Here is a 15,899-nt window from a genome sequence, read left to right as displayed (position 1 = left end):
ATTGAGAATTTTGAGAATTCCTGATATTAATTACACAACTATGCACTGCGTTAATGCTTCTAATTATACCATAATCATGTACAGTAGACTTGTAGTTCATACTAGCTGTTACACAGTGCTCATGATGTACCTATCAGCATAAATACTATTACATTTAAATAAATGCAATGTGTATATGTAGCAGTATTTGCACCGCACTTCTATATGTCTCGGATGGCTGTGGCTTGGGGGTGATGGTGCCTTTCCTGGAGACCTCTAGGGCATGAGTGGGGTGGTGAGGTTGCTCAGCAGGGGCTGGGAGCGTGCACTCTGCATCGAGAAGGCTCAGTGCCCGCCGCATGAAGAGAGAGCCCGGTGACCAAAGTCTGGAGGTCAGCGGTGGAGTGCCCCCTTCACCCGCCCCTTCTGTGTTTTAGTCTTCCTTAACAATGAAGATGGGGAAACAACAGTGACTGAGCAGCACTCAACCTACCGCCCTGTTTGAGAGGGGCGTCGGGGTTCTGTGGGGGGTAAATATGACAATAACTGATAGATTGCCTGGTGAAAGTTGTATGAGGCCTGCTCTCCAGTTGGTTGTGGTGGGGAGTCTTCTATGCTATACCAATAAAGATGACTTTTCAATGCCTCAAGTCAAGATGCGGTATGTCATAGCGGTGCTGACATTGAGGCAGGTCTGTTTTCGATTATGAACAATGTCATGTGTTACGGCATCGTCAGAAATGTGCCGAGCTCAGCGCTGGGATTTGGATGACAGTTGCTGTGCCGGAGCGATAGACGGTGTGCAGGGCCAGGGATGGATTATGGGAATGTGACAGCGGTCTAATTTATGAGTGCAGGCAAAGGAATCAGTCTGCGGTTTGCATCTGGACAACATTGAAACCACGTTTCCCAGGTTGAGGCCACAAGTGCAGCGCAAACTGCCCAGAAAGGCAACGCGATTACAGGCAAAAACATTGGAGACTCAACAACAATTGCGGGGCATTTTGAGTGGTGGTGTTGTGGAAAAATTTCTGCAGAGGAAGACCTCGGTGTGCCTGTCCACATCAGGAGGGGGGAGACACACAGAGGTCCCCTACCGGGCTGGTTTCTACGGTGACCTGAGAAAGGCCGTAACCAGGTCCGGCTCTTTCTCAGGCCTAATCAGCGTATTACCACAAAGAAGGACATGTGTTCAGCCCCTCCACCCCCACTTCTTTGGCCTCCCTACTCAATCCGACCGGCATGGCTGGACACAGGCAGCCAATAAAACTAGGATTAGGAGGGTAACTACACACACTGGGCTGTAGCGAAAAAGTTTCTGAACACGCCCAATCCCGCCCTGCTCCCTTCACAAATTTCTTTTCTTCTCTGCATCTCATTGCTTCCATCTTTCACTTTATTTTACTTGCTGCCATGTTTGTATCCTTCCTTTCAGAGCCCTCACCCTGTAAGCTCTTCACACAATGGGGTGTCCAGAAATTACTCATTTTGTTGGAGTAGTTCAGCAAATTCCCAATGCCTCTTGCCCACCTCCCTCTTTGCACTCTGGATCCCGTGCTTTATGCTGTTATGATAATGAAATAAGCTCCATCACAATGACAAAGCTGCACATGTGTTTGGCTGTGTACGTGGAAGAGAGAATTTATGTGAATTAGCGCTCCTTTGCATAATTTCGCGTGGGTTCACACTGACCTATAATGCGTGCGAGATTGAAACCTTCCACTTTAATTTAGTGTCCAGGAAACAGATTCTCGTTGGCCTCCATCTGTGAAGTAAGGGCCCGATTAATTAATACCTCATGATGATAACCTCAATAAGAGCTCAATGTGCAGTATGTTCTGTCTGTACAGGAAGTAAACTGTGTGTACTGTCTTGATGTGTCTGTCTTTTGGCAGCTTTGTGCCACTCGGTGGTGGAGCGATTGCCTCGTCTAACAGACCTTGCTAATGCTTCCTGGAAATGGAACAGTGTTAAAGATAATATCAGGGCCATTGTGAGGACTTTTTAAGTCGGGGGCAATGAGAACCATACTCTTAAATAAATCTTTTTCATTAGAGCAGCAAACACTTATCCCTTGGCTGTGTGAAGGGCACTATTGGTGTGTTTGAGCTGCTCAGCAAGGTCCCACAGGGAAGAGCCTAAACCCTCAGCGGTCTTCAGCCGGACACTGAGGCGGCCTAATTAAAGGGCACTTAAGCCCCACAATGTGTGGCGGTGCAGGTTGGAGTTGGTGGGGGTCCCCGGCGAGAGGGACAGAATTCATGGCACTCGTAGACAAGGGTGTCCAGGACAGAGGGACAGAAGAGGGCTATGTGCCAGAGACTTTGTTCACACAAGATGAAGAGTCAACAGCCTCCCCATCCCTCACCCCTCTTTAGCCATCCCCCCTAATAACCACCTTCTTCAGAGAAGCTGCAAACACAATGCTGTCCCACTCCCCTCCTCTTGCTCTCAATCACTGCTGGGACAATGAGGGGAACTCCCCCCCCCAGCACCCTACCACCTTCACCATCCTTCTGCCTCTCCCCGACCCCCAAACAGACACTTCTTTTATTGAAATTCTTTGGTGTTCTAATCCTCCGCTTCCTCCAGGGGCAATAATGGACTCCCTGCGTCAGCCTTTTCCAGCGAGGCTATCATCCAAGCCTGCCTGGGTCACAAGTCCACCCCTCCTACTGGAGAAAATTACCCCGGCAGTGTCATTCCTGTCACAAGCAGCCCATCCGCAGGCCATAAACCCCCAACGCCACTGACCTTAAGAACATATCCGTGTTTGTGGGTAGATATTTCTGTATTTTCAGGTAACGTCTCTAAAGCATTGCTCCGATGCGTTAATTAAAGGTGCGACACTGATTTGCCCAAATCCTTTCTCTGCAGCACTTCCAGATTTTTATAATTCTTTTATTTTATTTTTCTCTTTTCACAGTCTCTATCAGCTTTTTAAAATTTGAACAATTTCCTTGTGGCTGCAATTCATTGAGATTCTGAACTCATGAGTTAGTAGATGTCTAGAAAGTGCTGGAAATACAAGATACTGGATGAACTAAAATGTAAACCCACAAATTTTCTCGAAGAAGTGATGAGTACAGATTATACTTTATATGTTGTGTAAAGCTCATACTTGCATTGCCTAGCCTTATAGTCTTGTTAACTTAATTTACTAAAGTGGAAACTTGGTCCTATGACATGAGTGCATTTAGACAGGCACTGAGTTCATTATATATAACAACTTCATTTTAAACACCTAAGAAGAGGCTCATTACCTCCTAAGTTTCTTTGCTGCTTAGAATGACAGAAAAAAGCGGGACTTAATTATGATAATTAATAATTATACCTCATATTATATCACTGTGCCTCCACAGTTGTGTCTTTAAGAGTAGAAGCACTCACAGTCCAGACTCCAGGATGGCAGCAACCAGTTCAAAGTGTGTTGATGGTGACATCTGCTGGTCTTCTACAATCAGACGCTGCTGTTTATCTGCATATTGCAGTCTGATGAGTGAAATATACAGGTGCAAAATACTCGCTAATATTTATGGTATCAGTAGCAAGAGATGTACAAAAAACTGACTTTTTCAAACCTTGTAGAAGCAGAATTCAAACTGTGAAAGTTAAACTTGGGAGTCTTTTTTTAAACGGACCAAACTGACTGTGTATTCTTTGACTCATTTAGCTAAAACTGTGATATTATAACATTATCTGGTGCAATATACTAAAGAATGCTTTGAGTTAGATTTTTTTTGCCACATCACAGAATATATAACTGCTTACAAATTTCATTCCTGATTTTATGACTAATGGAAGCTACACTAGTTTAATTTTGAAAAGGCTTTGATTTTTTTCAAATTACACAGCAATATTTGGACTTGAAACAATGTAGGAAAAACAAAGAAGCATTCAACTAATTGTTTAAACAGCGCTATAACACATGATTTACATTTTTTGTAACAGCAACAAATTTATATGGTGAAGTTCCTGGGTACAGATTTTTTTTCCCCTGTCCCATTTTTTGTTAAAATGTTCCCAGAATACACGCATGGAGCTACAGTAAGTCTGTAAACCTATGGATGATAATTGGATACAGATTTATGCCTCGAAAAAAATATTCCTGGCTAAAACCATGCAAAGAATTTACACTTGACCCGCATCTTAAGGGAGACATGGAAATATGAAATGCATCTCATCATTAAAAGCGCTTGTTACTGGCATGCATCCTATTAATGGAATCGCATTACATCTGAAAGACTTAGCTAAATGAGCCGTAGGCAAAACCCTAAGAGTAGAGAAGTGGAGTTTACAGAGGAATGTGTCTAAACATCTGTTAGATTTATAGCTGCGGAGAAATGAATGCAACCGCACGACACCGAAGCTTTGATCTATCATCATCAGTGGTAACCAAAGTTGTAAGACAACTATTAAATGGTGCTCTGGACTAAACCAAAAGATAATGATTTAAAATGGCATTTTAACATATAACAAAACCCATTTTTCTTAATTACATTTTGTTATTAAGGTTTACCCACGCCATCATTTGCACACTCGTGGTGAAATCACTGAAATACTCATCTCTTGGTGTCATACGTGCCCCCATGAGTACTTTCATTATCTCCCTCCTCCTTATATGTATTTTATCAGTGTCATGTACTTGGTCATTGTTCCATTGCCAGAGATGATCTCACAGCACTGACATCCATAGTTCTCATTTGAGCAGAGCTCTAGGTTTACATATCTGACACAACTATAACTCCCAAGGCTATGAGCACACGAGACAGTCCACTGTCAGATGGCTAAACCCGTTTGATGCCACTCATCACAGGGGTACCCTTAGATACAGTAGGTGTCACATAACATTTCATACAAGCAGAGGACTGATGACCCCCTTTGCTTCAGGCTACTGTGGGCCAAAGTTAGTATATGGGTTTATCTTGGGATCTAGAATATGACACTGTTGATCTTTTGATTTTGAAACCACAGTATGATCCACGTTAGACATTTACTGTTGCCTCTAGCAAGGTCTCCTCTCATCTTGGCTACATGAAGAATCGAGAGCTTTCTTTTATGTGTGTGTAAAGATTTTGCTGCCCACAATTTTGGAATTTATACCAGCTGTGAGAGCGTGGCTGAGACTGTTTTTGACTCTTTGTGTGTTACTGTGGCAAAATGCTAGCCTGTTGAAACCTAATGTAGTGTCTGTGGAGACTCACTGTCATTGGGATTTTATCAGAATATTCACTTTAATTCAGTTTTATTTATCTAGCACCAAATCATACCAACATTTACCTCGAGATTCTTTATATTGTAAGGTAAAGACCCTACAATAATACAGAAAAATCAGCGAAAACCCCAATATTAAGATGACCTGCTTTGGGGAAATGCTTTGGCGACAGGGGAAAGGAAAAACTCCCTTTTAACAGGAAGAAAACTCCAGCAGAACCAGGCTTAGGGAGGAGCAGCCATCTGTTGTGACCAGCTGGGAGTGAGGGGAGGAAGACAGGACAAAGAAACGCTGTGGAAGAGAGCCAGAGATGAAATGTAACTAATAAGCAGCAGAGGATGAATGTATGGATTCATTGGTAACTTGTGATGTACAAATATATTTCAAGAATTGTCTAAAGACCAATTTCTGTAGCAGCTGGAGTCCATTGCAGGATGATCTCTAGATAATTTTGTGTTTTAATCTCTCTGTTCCATCATATATTTATAAAATGTTTGTTTTTCTAAAAAAAAACCAAAAAAAAATCAGAATCAGAATCAGAATACTTTATTGATCCCTGGGGGAAATTATTTTTTTGTTACAGTGCTCCATTATAAACCACCATAAACTAACATTAACAAGACAGACAATACGCTAACTAAGAATAGTGAAAATACAAGTCAGAAAAAAAAAGAATACGTAAGAAAAAAGAGCTAAACTAAGAGAAAAAGCAGGAGCGACTGTAACAGGCTGCACGCTGGTTGGCGCATGCGCACTATAAAAAAACAGCCCTTCAGCAGCTTCTCCAACTTAGGGCTGTGGGCGGCTAGAGCCTTACTCTGCTGACATCAGAATCAGAATCAGAATACTTTATTAATCCCGAGGGGGAAAGTATGGTGACCAGGTCCCTGCAATATTTTTTGTCCTTTGTCACGACATCCTGTAACTGTGACAGTGTGTAACATTTTGATTTAGTCTAGTTTTCAAAGGCACTGCTATCCAGTGGTTATGAACAAAGACCATCATCATGAATCATGTGCATGTTATCGTCACACTCTCTTGCTGCCTTGGCTACAGTATGCCAAACAGGGGAAAACAAACAGGGGAAGTCACCAAGTCTAAAGCGTTGCATATTTCAGTGGAATATGATGGAAAATACCTTAAAGACAAGCAAATGCAGCAACAATAAAGACTATGAAGCTACTTATAACAGGATGACACTGGTGGAATTTTTTGCCTTTGTTATTGTAATTTTGATATTTCACATGGTGGTGAATAGCGACATGAAGCGAAACAGTGCATGTCAGTCTCACAAAGCTCCTGGGGCTAAAAACAAGAAGTGAAATGCAAATCTCAAAGCTAGCTGGCTCCTTTTAGCTTATTCACAAGGGGATGCCACTGCACGACACATCAAATATGGTGCCAGATTGACAGATTTTTACTGCAGATGACCTTCCCGCCTCAACCCCTAGGGGATTTTTATCTTGTCACTGGCTCAAACTAGGCATACTACCTTGTTAGGGGAATGTGGAAACAACTAAATTATGGAGCCAATGGCCAATCTAAGGTTGTGTTGCAACTGAAAGCCAATGATTATTACCAGACAGAACATTAACTTAACTTTTTACATTTATTGATAGAAGGTGTGTTAGAAGATGATGAAACAAATATTTTATGTTTATTGAATTTGCCTAAATTTACTCAGGGAACTGGGAAAATAGCATTTGACTAAAATGCCATATTATTTGTCCCTAATGTGCTAAATTCCAGGTCAATTCAGCACGAACGTAAAGGTGCTGCTATAAATGGATTTAGTATCATATACTTAACTGTAAGGCAATTATTTTATTAATAATACAATAATAAAATTATTTTACATATATTTTTTAGTTTTTTGTGATCGGAACCACAACGTTTTTATTTATTTATTTATTTAGATAGTTATTTTTGTTTGTTTAAAAATAAAAATATAAGCAATTTAATTGCATAAACCATATCTCCTCGTTTTAAAAATCAGGATTCCTGTTATTAAACGTAGCTTATAAGTGTCAATCACTTTTCCCTGAGCTCCTCCTCTGCCCTGACGTCAGGGAGACGTAGCTACGTGTTTTCAGCGCACTCCGCTGTGATTGGCCAGATCAGCTCACGTGACTCGAACATGACTTATCACAGAAAATTGCGAGGAGCAAAAAAACTCCGCCGAAACGTGTGCCGAGAGAGAGCGACGATGACGTAACACCGTGGACCGTGCTGTGTTGTCACCAGCTGTTGGCTAAAAGAAGACGAAAGAAAAGTGGACGCGTCTCGATGGATTGCGTGTTCACGAGTGGACCGTAGGGCTTAGAGACACGTTCGGAACTGAAGGAGGGGAACCGGGCGACTAATGGAAGCCCCGCAGACTCATCAGCCGCGCAGGGATAGTATTAGTTACATAACTGAAGCCATCGATAACGGAAAAACTGTGATAACGGAGTAGTGCCCGTAAAGGTCGGAGTTGAAGCCATTTTTCTCTGCAGTAAGCACAATGATTTCATTAATTAACCCAACGCATTTGAACTTTTCTTGTTTTTTGCTGTTTTTGCTTCCATGCTTCACTTCAAGATCTTTTTAAGGATCAATTGTCTCCAGTGATGTTTCCAGACAACTTGCAAAAGAGCATGCTGGAATGATCAGCGCTTGCGACATTGTTTACTCTAGTCAATCAGTTGCTACTGAACCAGTAGACACCAGCTTTATTCACGCACAAGGCTACTTCTTAAAATGTGTAAATCTCATTTGATCATATTTTAATGTTTTCTTTATTTATACCACGGCAAAGGCATCTGATTGGCTTGCAGATGTCAGGTTAAAGCCATCATATAACCTACTGTTGCTTTATTGCAATACATAGTAATACATAGAAGTAATTCTTTTCCTTTATGCAGTTTCATTTAAGGGCAACCAAGCTACATGATTCATTTTCTTTTAGTTGAGTTCACTACAGGTGTCTGTATAACCCTTTAAATATGACTGCTTACCATTAGAGGTTGTAGATGGTCAGAAGGTAACATCTTTGGTTTTTGTTTCAGGAGACAGTTACACAGTCTTACCGCCGCCATCATGAACGTGGGAACAGCACACAGTGAGGTTAACCCCAACACCCGAGTGATGAACAGCCGGGGTATGTGGCTGTCTTACATCCTGGGCATCGGCCTCCTTCATATCATCCTGCTGAGCATCCCCTTTGCCAGTGTGCCTGTGGTCTGGACCCTCACCAACCTCATCCATAATCTGGTTAGTGGTGTAGTGGTGTCCCTCAAAGGACCAGCACTGCCACAGTTTGCCTTAACCTTTATTGACTAGGTCAAATCAAGTCGAGGGCACGTGCAGCACAGTAAAGAGGTTTAGGATGTGGTGAATGGGAGTAAGTTGAGAGCTGAGTCAGAGACACAACTGCTTGCTGCTTCACTGCTCTTAGACATGCCTTTGGTTAATGAGGTGATTCTTTAACAAGCTTCTTGTTTTTTGTTGTTGTTTTTTCATAGTTCCTTTTTTTTTTCTTTCCAACTTGGACAGGCCCACATTTCTTGAGAAGAGCGCAACCACACCGTGATCCTGTTACACAAGTGAATTTGCTAGTTGAGGCATGGGCTGTTTCATCATGCAGCTTAAAAGTGTTCCTACTATTGAGAACACATCTGACTTTTACTTATGAGCTTTACAGTAGATTTAGATTTATTTTAAAAGAAGAAGAAGAGGAAGACCTTAGTAAGTTAACTTCCTGGAAGATTTTGTACTTAACGAAGTTTATTCTTGTATTCACATATCAATAATCCACTAGTGTGGCAACAGTGTTCTGTTTTTCCCCTTCTCTGTAGTGCATGTACCTGCTTCTTCATACAGTCAAAGGGACACCTTTCGAGACCCCTGATCAAGGCAAAGCTCGCCTCCTTACACACTGGGAGCAGATGGACTACGGTGTGCAGTTTACGGCTTCACGGAAGTTCCTCACCATCACACCTATTGTCCTGTAAGTTGCATTCCTCTGCTTTTCTGTTTAATGCGGCTTTTTGAGGACCGCAGAAAACCATAGAGGACAATATAATGGGACAATACCTTAAGCAAGTATGTTAGGTCTAAGGAGAGTGTAGACAGGAAATGACAACCAGAGTAGGTCATCAGTTCTCTGACAAGGACACGTCTCACTACCGTGTCATCCATCAGCACTTTTGTGTGTGACAGGCCTAAAGCAAAAGCAGCTCTCTTTGAATGAACCTGTGTGTTTGTGGCTTAATCATAATGCCAGTACCTTTTATTCAGAGTGAACTTGCACACACTTATACCTCAGTGGAAAAATATATGCTGCATTATAAAATTCAGCGCTTATTTTCCTTTGGTGTGAGTGTGGATTGATTAGCATACACGCTGCTCCCTTATTAGCCAAGCCTGCAAATTGAGAAGGGGCACAGTGGTTGCAGAAGTGCCGCTTGCTGCTTTCTTGGCCTTTTTCTGTCCTTATTAACCACCACAGTTCAGTTTACAGGAAGCACTCTGCTTCCCCAGGGTTTATTTGCCAGCTCAGCACGAACATTGTAGCGATAGCGCTTTTGCAGGTGTGGACTTTGTTTTTGCACTTATTTAAAGGGGCTCTTTGTCATTTTGTTTTGCAACCACTGCCAGCAGGAAGAAGTGAGCGGTCAGTCTTTAGACTCCAGATGTAATGGCTACACATCTGCTGAAATCTTCTGGGAGTGTTTTTGTACATGTCCTTACCTGTTCCGCTGAGAGCAGGAAATGCAATTCATCATTCTCACTTAACAAAAATCCCTTACTGCCACACCTAAAAGTGCGACTCATATTAAATCAACATAGTTTTATTTATTCCACCATCTCACCAGGATTAACACAACTCTGCAAACATACAGCCAGCACACAAGCCGAGTTTATATACATGGATGTGGTATGTATGTGGTTCTTTTGTTTTTTTCAGGGGGCCATAATAAAAATGATAAATAATCAATAAAACAAGTGTAGGACCACATGATGAAGAACTGTGAAATCAGATGCACACATTGCTGAATTCTGGTAAACTCTATAAGCCGCCGTTTGTTTTTACTTCTCATATTTTACTTTGGTTTCCTCTGAGGTTACAATAAAAAACTAGCTTACATCTTCCTCATATGCCCCACTACTTTTACTTTTTATGATGTCGCAGGCTGGGTTGAATTGTGGCCGAAGGTTCAATTCTACAAATAATTTTTCAGATTGTTGTAAGTTGAAAAATTTCTGTGATAAACGGAAGCTTTATAGATATGTTGATTAGGTGTCATCACTGAATGTAGAAATATTGAATAGGTAATAGAATATTTACTATTTATGAACAAATATATTGTGTTATACATGAAATCTAGCCCTAGATCTTTAGACCATTCTAACCACCCCAAATGCAAATGAAAAAACCGTTTATTGATAACGAGACAGAGCTTGACCAGAGACTGCAGTGTGTGGAAGGCCTCTTGAGGCCTCTTGAGGATGGGCAGTGGCTCCTGAGCCAGTTAAGTCCCCTGAAACCTCTGAGAGAGGATGACAGACAGAGGAAGAGGGGAGGGAGAGCAAGGAGAACAACTGCTGTGTGGGACAAGTGGGCATCTGTAGATAAGACTCAAAAGGGAATGTTTATGTGGTCCTGCTCGCGAACTTCAGATAAATCATCTCATATTCATAAACCACTTTAAGTGTTTTATCTGCTTCTCATCCTCGTCAAAATTGGAATCATCAGTTAGCCTAACATGCATGCTGGGATTAAATTAGATGGACTTTTTAGCTTGTTGGTGCTTGGAAGCCTAATGTAGATTTAGGCTTACAGATTCTCATATCAACTCATTTGCTCATTACCAGTGTTGTAATTCTGTTGTTTGGCACATTAAAATGGTCTCACAGGACAACTGCTGGCACAGCTTTTGGGAGTTAGGAAACATCTGGGTGTGATTGGCAGAATAAAACTAAGTGAAAGGTTTTTTTATACATAGAGTGACATTTTATAAAGACATTGTGGTTTTCTTCAGGCTTTTAACAGACTGCCTTGCTTTCACACCAGCAGAGAGAAATCTAGACATAAGCTTTATGTCCTTTGCTCATTGTAATCTTCTCCTTTTTTGTGCCTATTCTTGATTCAGGTATATATTAACCAGCTTCTACACCAAATACGATCGGGCCCATTTTGTTGTCAACACTGTCTCCTTGCTCACGGTACTCATTCCCAAGCTGCCCCAGCTGCACGGTGTGAGGATCTTTGGGATTAATAAGTACTGACACAGCAGAAGAGGACACCTCCTTCCTGTGTCCCTGTGGACTGCTGAGAGCACACAGAGTATCAAGCTTCTGATTTGGCTGCAGAAACATTGGGATCTGTGGTCGTTTGGCGCCTCACTCTGCAGAGCAGCACTCTAAATAAAGCCTATTGAGCATACTGCCATGGTACCAAACCCCAGGACGGAGACACAAAACACTAGAGAGCACAAAGGGAAAGTGTTCAGTTGTGATTATTTGTGGAAAATCTTCTTTGAGCCTCGTGATTTTTCCAGAGACATTTTAAAAGGATTTCTCAAAGTATTGTGTACATTTCTGTAGACGTTCTCAAATGTGACAAGTGCCGGGGGAACAGGACAATGTAGTTGTACAAATGTGGTGTGCCATTTTACACTACTGGCACACTGAGGCAGTAATCAAAGTTATTTTGTATGTAATGATACGCTGCTGTATTTATTCAGCTTCACTCTCGCGTGTAGCTTCGTCTTCCTTGAGGTTTCTGAGCTTAGAGGAGAGCAACAATAGTTTAATGAAATGGTAGGGGACCTGTGAAGTGCAGCGGAAGCGAGACACAAGAAACCACGAGATTTTATATTTAGCCCTCGCTGTTCTGCTCAGGGCCAAGATTGGGAAGTTAAGCAGCCTTTATTTTTATCTGACCATTTCCTTATTTGGACACCTCTTGTCCTGGTTTGTGCGCTGCAAACCTCCAGTCTGTGTGCAAAAGCACTCGACTGATCTGACTTATCCAAAGGTCCTGCAGTCTGGCTCTGGAGATGGGCAAAATATGTTCACACATGTTTGTTCCTGCTCTGTAAAAGTACTCAGGATCTGGTATGTTGAGCATGAGTCAGCTGTGTCTGCAGCTCAGACCAGTCAGCAGATTGCATACTGAGTTCTATGTTTATTAGGTACGCTTTGTGCAGTCTGATGCACTGTAGCACGGATGCTTTCATTTACCTAAGAATTAAAAATCCTCCAGAATGATGAAAACAATGCAACAATAAAGCACTCAGGACAAAGATAGAAAAATAAACCCTTGCAAAGCGGGATTAATCACTTTGTCTGCCAGCTGTAGCTGCCATTTTTCTTTAATGCTTTCTTCATAAAGCATCCTGATCTGGATCTAGGCCAGATATTTGGTACAAAAAGGACTTTTCAAAGGTTTGAAAAATGAATTTAGGATGTGGTGTGCTTCATTTCTCTTGCATTACATTGGGTGGAGTTGCAGGTGAGGATTGTTAGCAGGTTCCATAACATAAATTTTACTGACTTTTTTATGGCTGTGCTTTATTCTCCAGTGTAAGATTTTGATTAGGTAGAAGTAAACTTGTTAATATGGGATAGAAATGTCCAAATCACCCTCTGGAATGTATTTCAAAATTCTCCTCAGAGAGCTGGTATTCGTTTACGTTAAGCCTAGTTTTGATCCTGAATTCGGGGGAAAAATAGCCAAGCAGTAGTCAAACAGTGGCCTAGGGCTTACATTCAATATCACCTTAGGTAGTTTTTAATGGAGGATGCTTCTGGCTACTTGAAGTCTAGTTTTCACTCTTGATTTTTCTTTGTGTTGCTCTTCTGTAACTACCTGTCTCATGAACTGCTTTAGATTACACTTTTTTTATCATGTTTTTAGCTTACTCCGTCTCCCGTTTGATTGTTTTCTGAAATTAGCTGGTGCTGGAAACGAGGCTAATGAGAACAGTTTGTGGACTGAAAGAAAAAGGATAGAAAAAGGAGACACTAAAGAAAATAGCTGCATAAGATTTTTAAAGTAGGTACGATCCAGATCTTTTAAGAATATCAAGTACTTCCTCGTCATCTGATTGAAATCTCCACTTCTACTAGTCCTATGTGCTAAAAGAGGTCATTGCATTACAGTAAAAACACTGGTTGCAATTTTCGGAGAAATACAGTGAAAGTGCATCTTTTCAAATCCGCCATGTTTCTTCGTTTTCATTGCGTTTGTCAGTGAAAGGCCAAAGCAGGCCTCATCGTAAGCATTCAGGGTCTTTGAGTTACTGTGGGCTGTGTATCACGTGCACAACAGTGCTTTGATTCAGTTACACAAACAGTTGTCTTGACCTGATTTGTCTTTAAGAAGACACAATTCATATATGTTTGTCAAAATTATTGCCAGGTTTAATTTTTCCTGGAGCAAAAACCGCAGATGGCCAGAGCTGGAAAATGAATACAGACTATGGTTTGAAGAAGCATCATTTCATATTTGACCTCTGAAATTGATAAATGGTACTGATTAGTTGGGGACAGGCAGAGAGGGAATGAAACATGAGCTCAAACATGGATTTCGTTTAAAGGTGACTAAACTGTATAATAGTTCATCTTAATTCTCATTCGAGGTAAAATTATGTTTTACATTTCTTCTTTTGAACTCAATTTTACGATACCAGATGTTCAATCAGAGGGGAACGTCTATTCTGTGCTGGGATACGAGGATCCATTCAAATCTGTTATGAATTGAAAAAATAAAAATGTATAGATTAATAGTTAAACCACTATTGTGCCCTTTAGCAGTAGTAGAAGCAAGAGCAAGTATAGATCTAATATTTAAAATGACTTAGAGTGGCAGCGGTAGTAAATGTAGCAGAATCATATTTTCCTTAGATTTGTGGTTCACGCTGTCACTGCAAAACATGAAAACATTCATTTTATTAAGTGTGTTAAATTGGAAAAAAGTAATAAATGAATCAAACATGGATCATAGAACCAAAGAGTTCACGTATGTGTACATAATAGTTGATCTGCCCGAGCCTTCATCATGTTTTCAGATGTATTCTTACTCTAAAGGGCTTCATTGTAAGACTTGCTACAGCACAAGATGACAATGCATTTACTTTTTTTTTATCAGACTGTTTGAGAACATCGGATAAACTGAATGTTGATTAAATGTGAAAAGTTGCACTTGTAGCTCCTGGTTTGATTTTCTTTTTTAAAAAAGTGTACTTGCTTTGTTTTTGAAGGACATTGCAAAGCCATTTTCTGTAAGAGCGCTTGACTCTAAATACAATGTTTTTCAAGCATCATCTCAAAATCCTTCATTGTTGTACTGCGTATTTGTGCCGCCGTGTCCTCGTTTTCTGGCGTTTAATTAAAATGCAGAAAATGTGTTGGATCTGTAAAGGAATTGGTAAGACGAAGCATTGTGCTCATCATTTTTTGTGTGCTTTTCAGTATGTACAACAGGCACAACATGGTGTGAGACAGCCTCTCCTGTCTTGTTGTGGCTGTGCTTAACTTTTGTTTGCACATCCAGGGCTCTCAAGAAGGTTGAGTGTTGACTCTAAACACAGATGTAAGCATCAGATGGATTACTGCTCATCAAAAAGAGAAAGGCTGTATTTAGGACACCTTTTTCAGTGACTACAATGTACTGACATGCCTCCTCCATGACGTGTTTGCAGGAGTTTAGTTCAGACTTTTAGGTTGCTTAACATCATGACTAGTTAGTCCTTACAGTACAATAGAGTTTGCACAAAAGGAAAAATGAAAATTGTACTTTTTTTTTTTTTTTTTTTTTTTTTTGAAAATTGTACTTAATAAAAGCAGGAAACACTTTCAGAATTGTGCATAGATGTGATATTTTGTGCTATATTCTGTACTTTGTCTTTGCAGGTACAAGGGTTTGTAGAAAATGCCTGAGAGTAGTAACTCTTGCAATGCACCTCCTGAAAGCTGTGCAGTGCATCAGGTTATTCAATCTGAATGATTGTCCTAAACTCTGCAGCTTGAAACAGTACTTCTTTGTACTTTCTGTCAACTCTACCTGATAGTAAACCTATGCATCAAATCAAAAATTAAATCTATGGTCTTCATTTCCCCCATTGCAAGCTGATACTGACGCTGTACAGTGCTCACCCTGTTAAACAACACCGGGGGCTGTTTAAACATTCAGTAAGCGAAAGTAACAGTGAGGTATTACGAGGCAGTAAATTAGCAGGGTGTCACACATTATATGAAAGCAATCAAATGATTTAAGTCATAACAATATAAATCCTCATTTTAGGGGCAAAATAAGCTTTTTATTTGGTGTTAAGCAGATATGCAATGGCATCCCACCCATTTATGTTGAATAGATTTAAAGCCTTCTTTAAACATGAGTTGAAATCATGATTAAAGTTATACCTGGGAGGTAAATGTTTCGTCCAAACATTGTATTTTTTTTGATAGAAATAGTTGAACGACTTGTTCTTTGTTGCTCATATCCTAGTACTACATCAGTAAAATCCAGTATGTTGATCACGTGCTTCTTTTTAATGATGACTACTACCCGATGTTCATGCAGACGTGCCCCCCCCAGTCGTGACATTTATCACAATTACCTGTATGTGTTTTAGCATAAATTTGCATAAAGGCCTTCTGTGTTGTTATGCTACAAAAAATAAGAGGAACTTAAGATGAACAAAACTATATGAAAATT

At 40.7% G+C, this 15,899-nt stretch overlaps 1 protein-coding gene across 1 annotated transcript; it reads left to right on the top strand.

The window, feature by feature from the left end:
• The first annotated feature begins 7,358 nt into the window (after nt 1-7,358).
• On the top strand, nt 7,359-15,023 carry LOC146627065 (ORM1-like protein 3). The gene is made up of 4 exons (XM_085361586.1): nt 7,359-7,688; nt 8,242-8,446; nt 9,031-9,182; nt 11,329-15,023. The coding sequence occupies exons 2-4, from the start codon at nt 8,273-8,275 to the stop codon at nt 11,462-11,464; spliced, it is 462 nt and encodes a 153-aa protein (XP_085217712.1). The 5' UTR covers nt 7,359-7,688; nt 8,242-8,272; the 3' UTR covers nt 11,465-15,023.
• The last annotated feature ends 876 nt before the right edge of the window (nt 15,024-15,899 follow it).

The sequence above is a fragment of the Diplotaxodon limnothrissa genome, linkage group LG8 (genome assembly GCF_057381915.1).
Source record: "Diplotaxodon limnothrissa isolate DT_005_m linkage group LG8, D_limnothrissa_male_GT1.1, whole genome shotgun sequence".
Taxonomy (NCBI): Eukaryota; Metazoa; Chordata; class Actinopteri; order Cichliformes; family Cichlidae; genus Diplotaxodon; species Diplotaxodon limnothrissa.
The sequence above is the reverse complement of the archived record's forward strand: the minus strand, read 5'-3'. Positions and strand labels throughout refer to the sequence as shown.

Coding starts and splice junctions, on each gene's coding strand:
- LOC146627065 (XM_085361586.1), top strand. CDS start 8,273: ATGAACGTGGGAACAGCACACAGTGAGGTTAACCCCAACACCCGAGTG. Junction 8,447..9,030: donor CCAACCTCATCCATAATCTG/GTTAGTGGTGTA, acceptor CCTTCTCTGTAG/TGCATGTACCTGCTTCTTCA. Junction 9,183..11,328: donor ACCATCACACCTATTGTCCT/GTAAGTTGCATT, acceptor TTCTTGATTCAG/GTATATATTAACCAGCTTCT.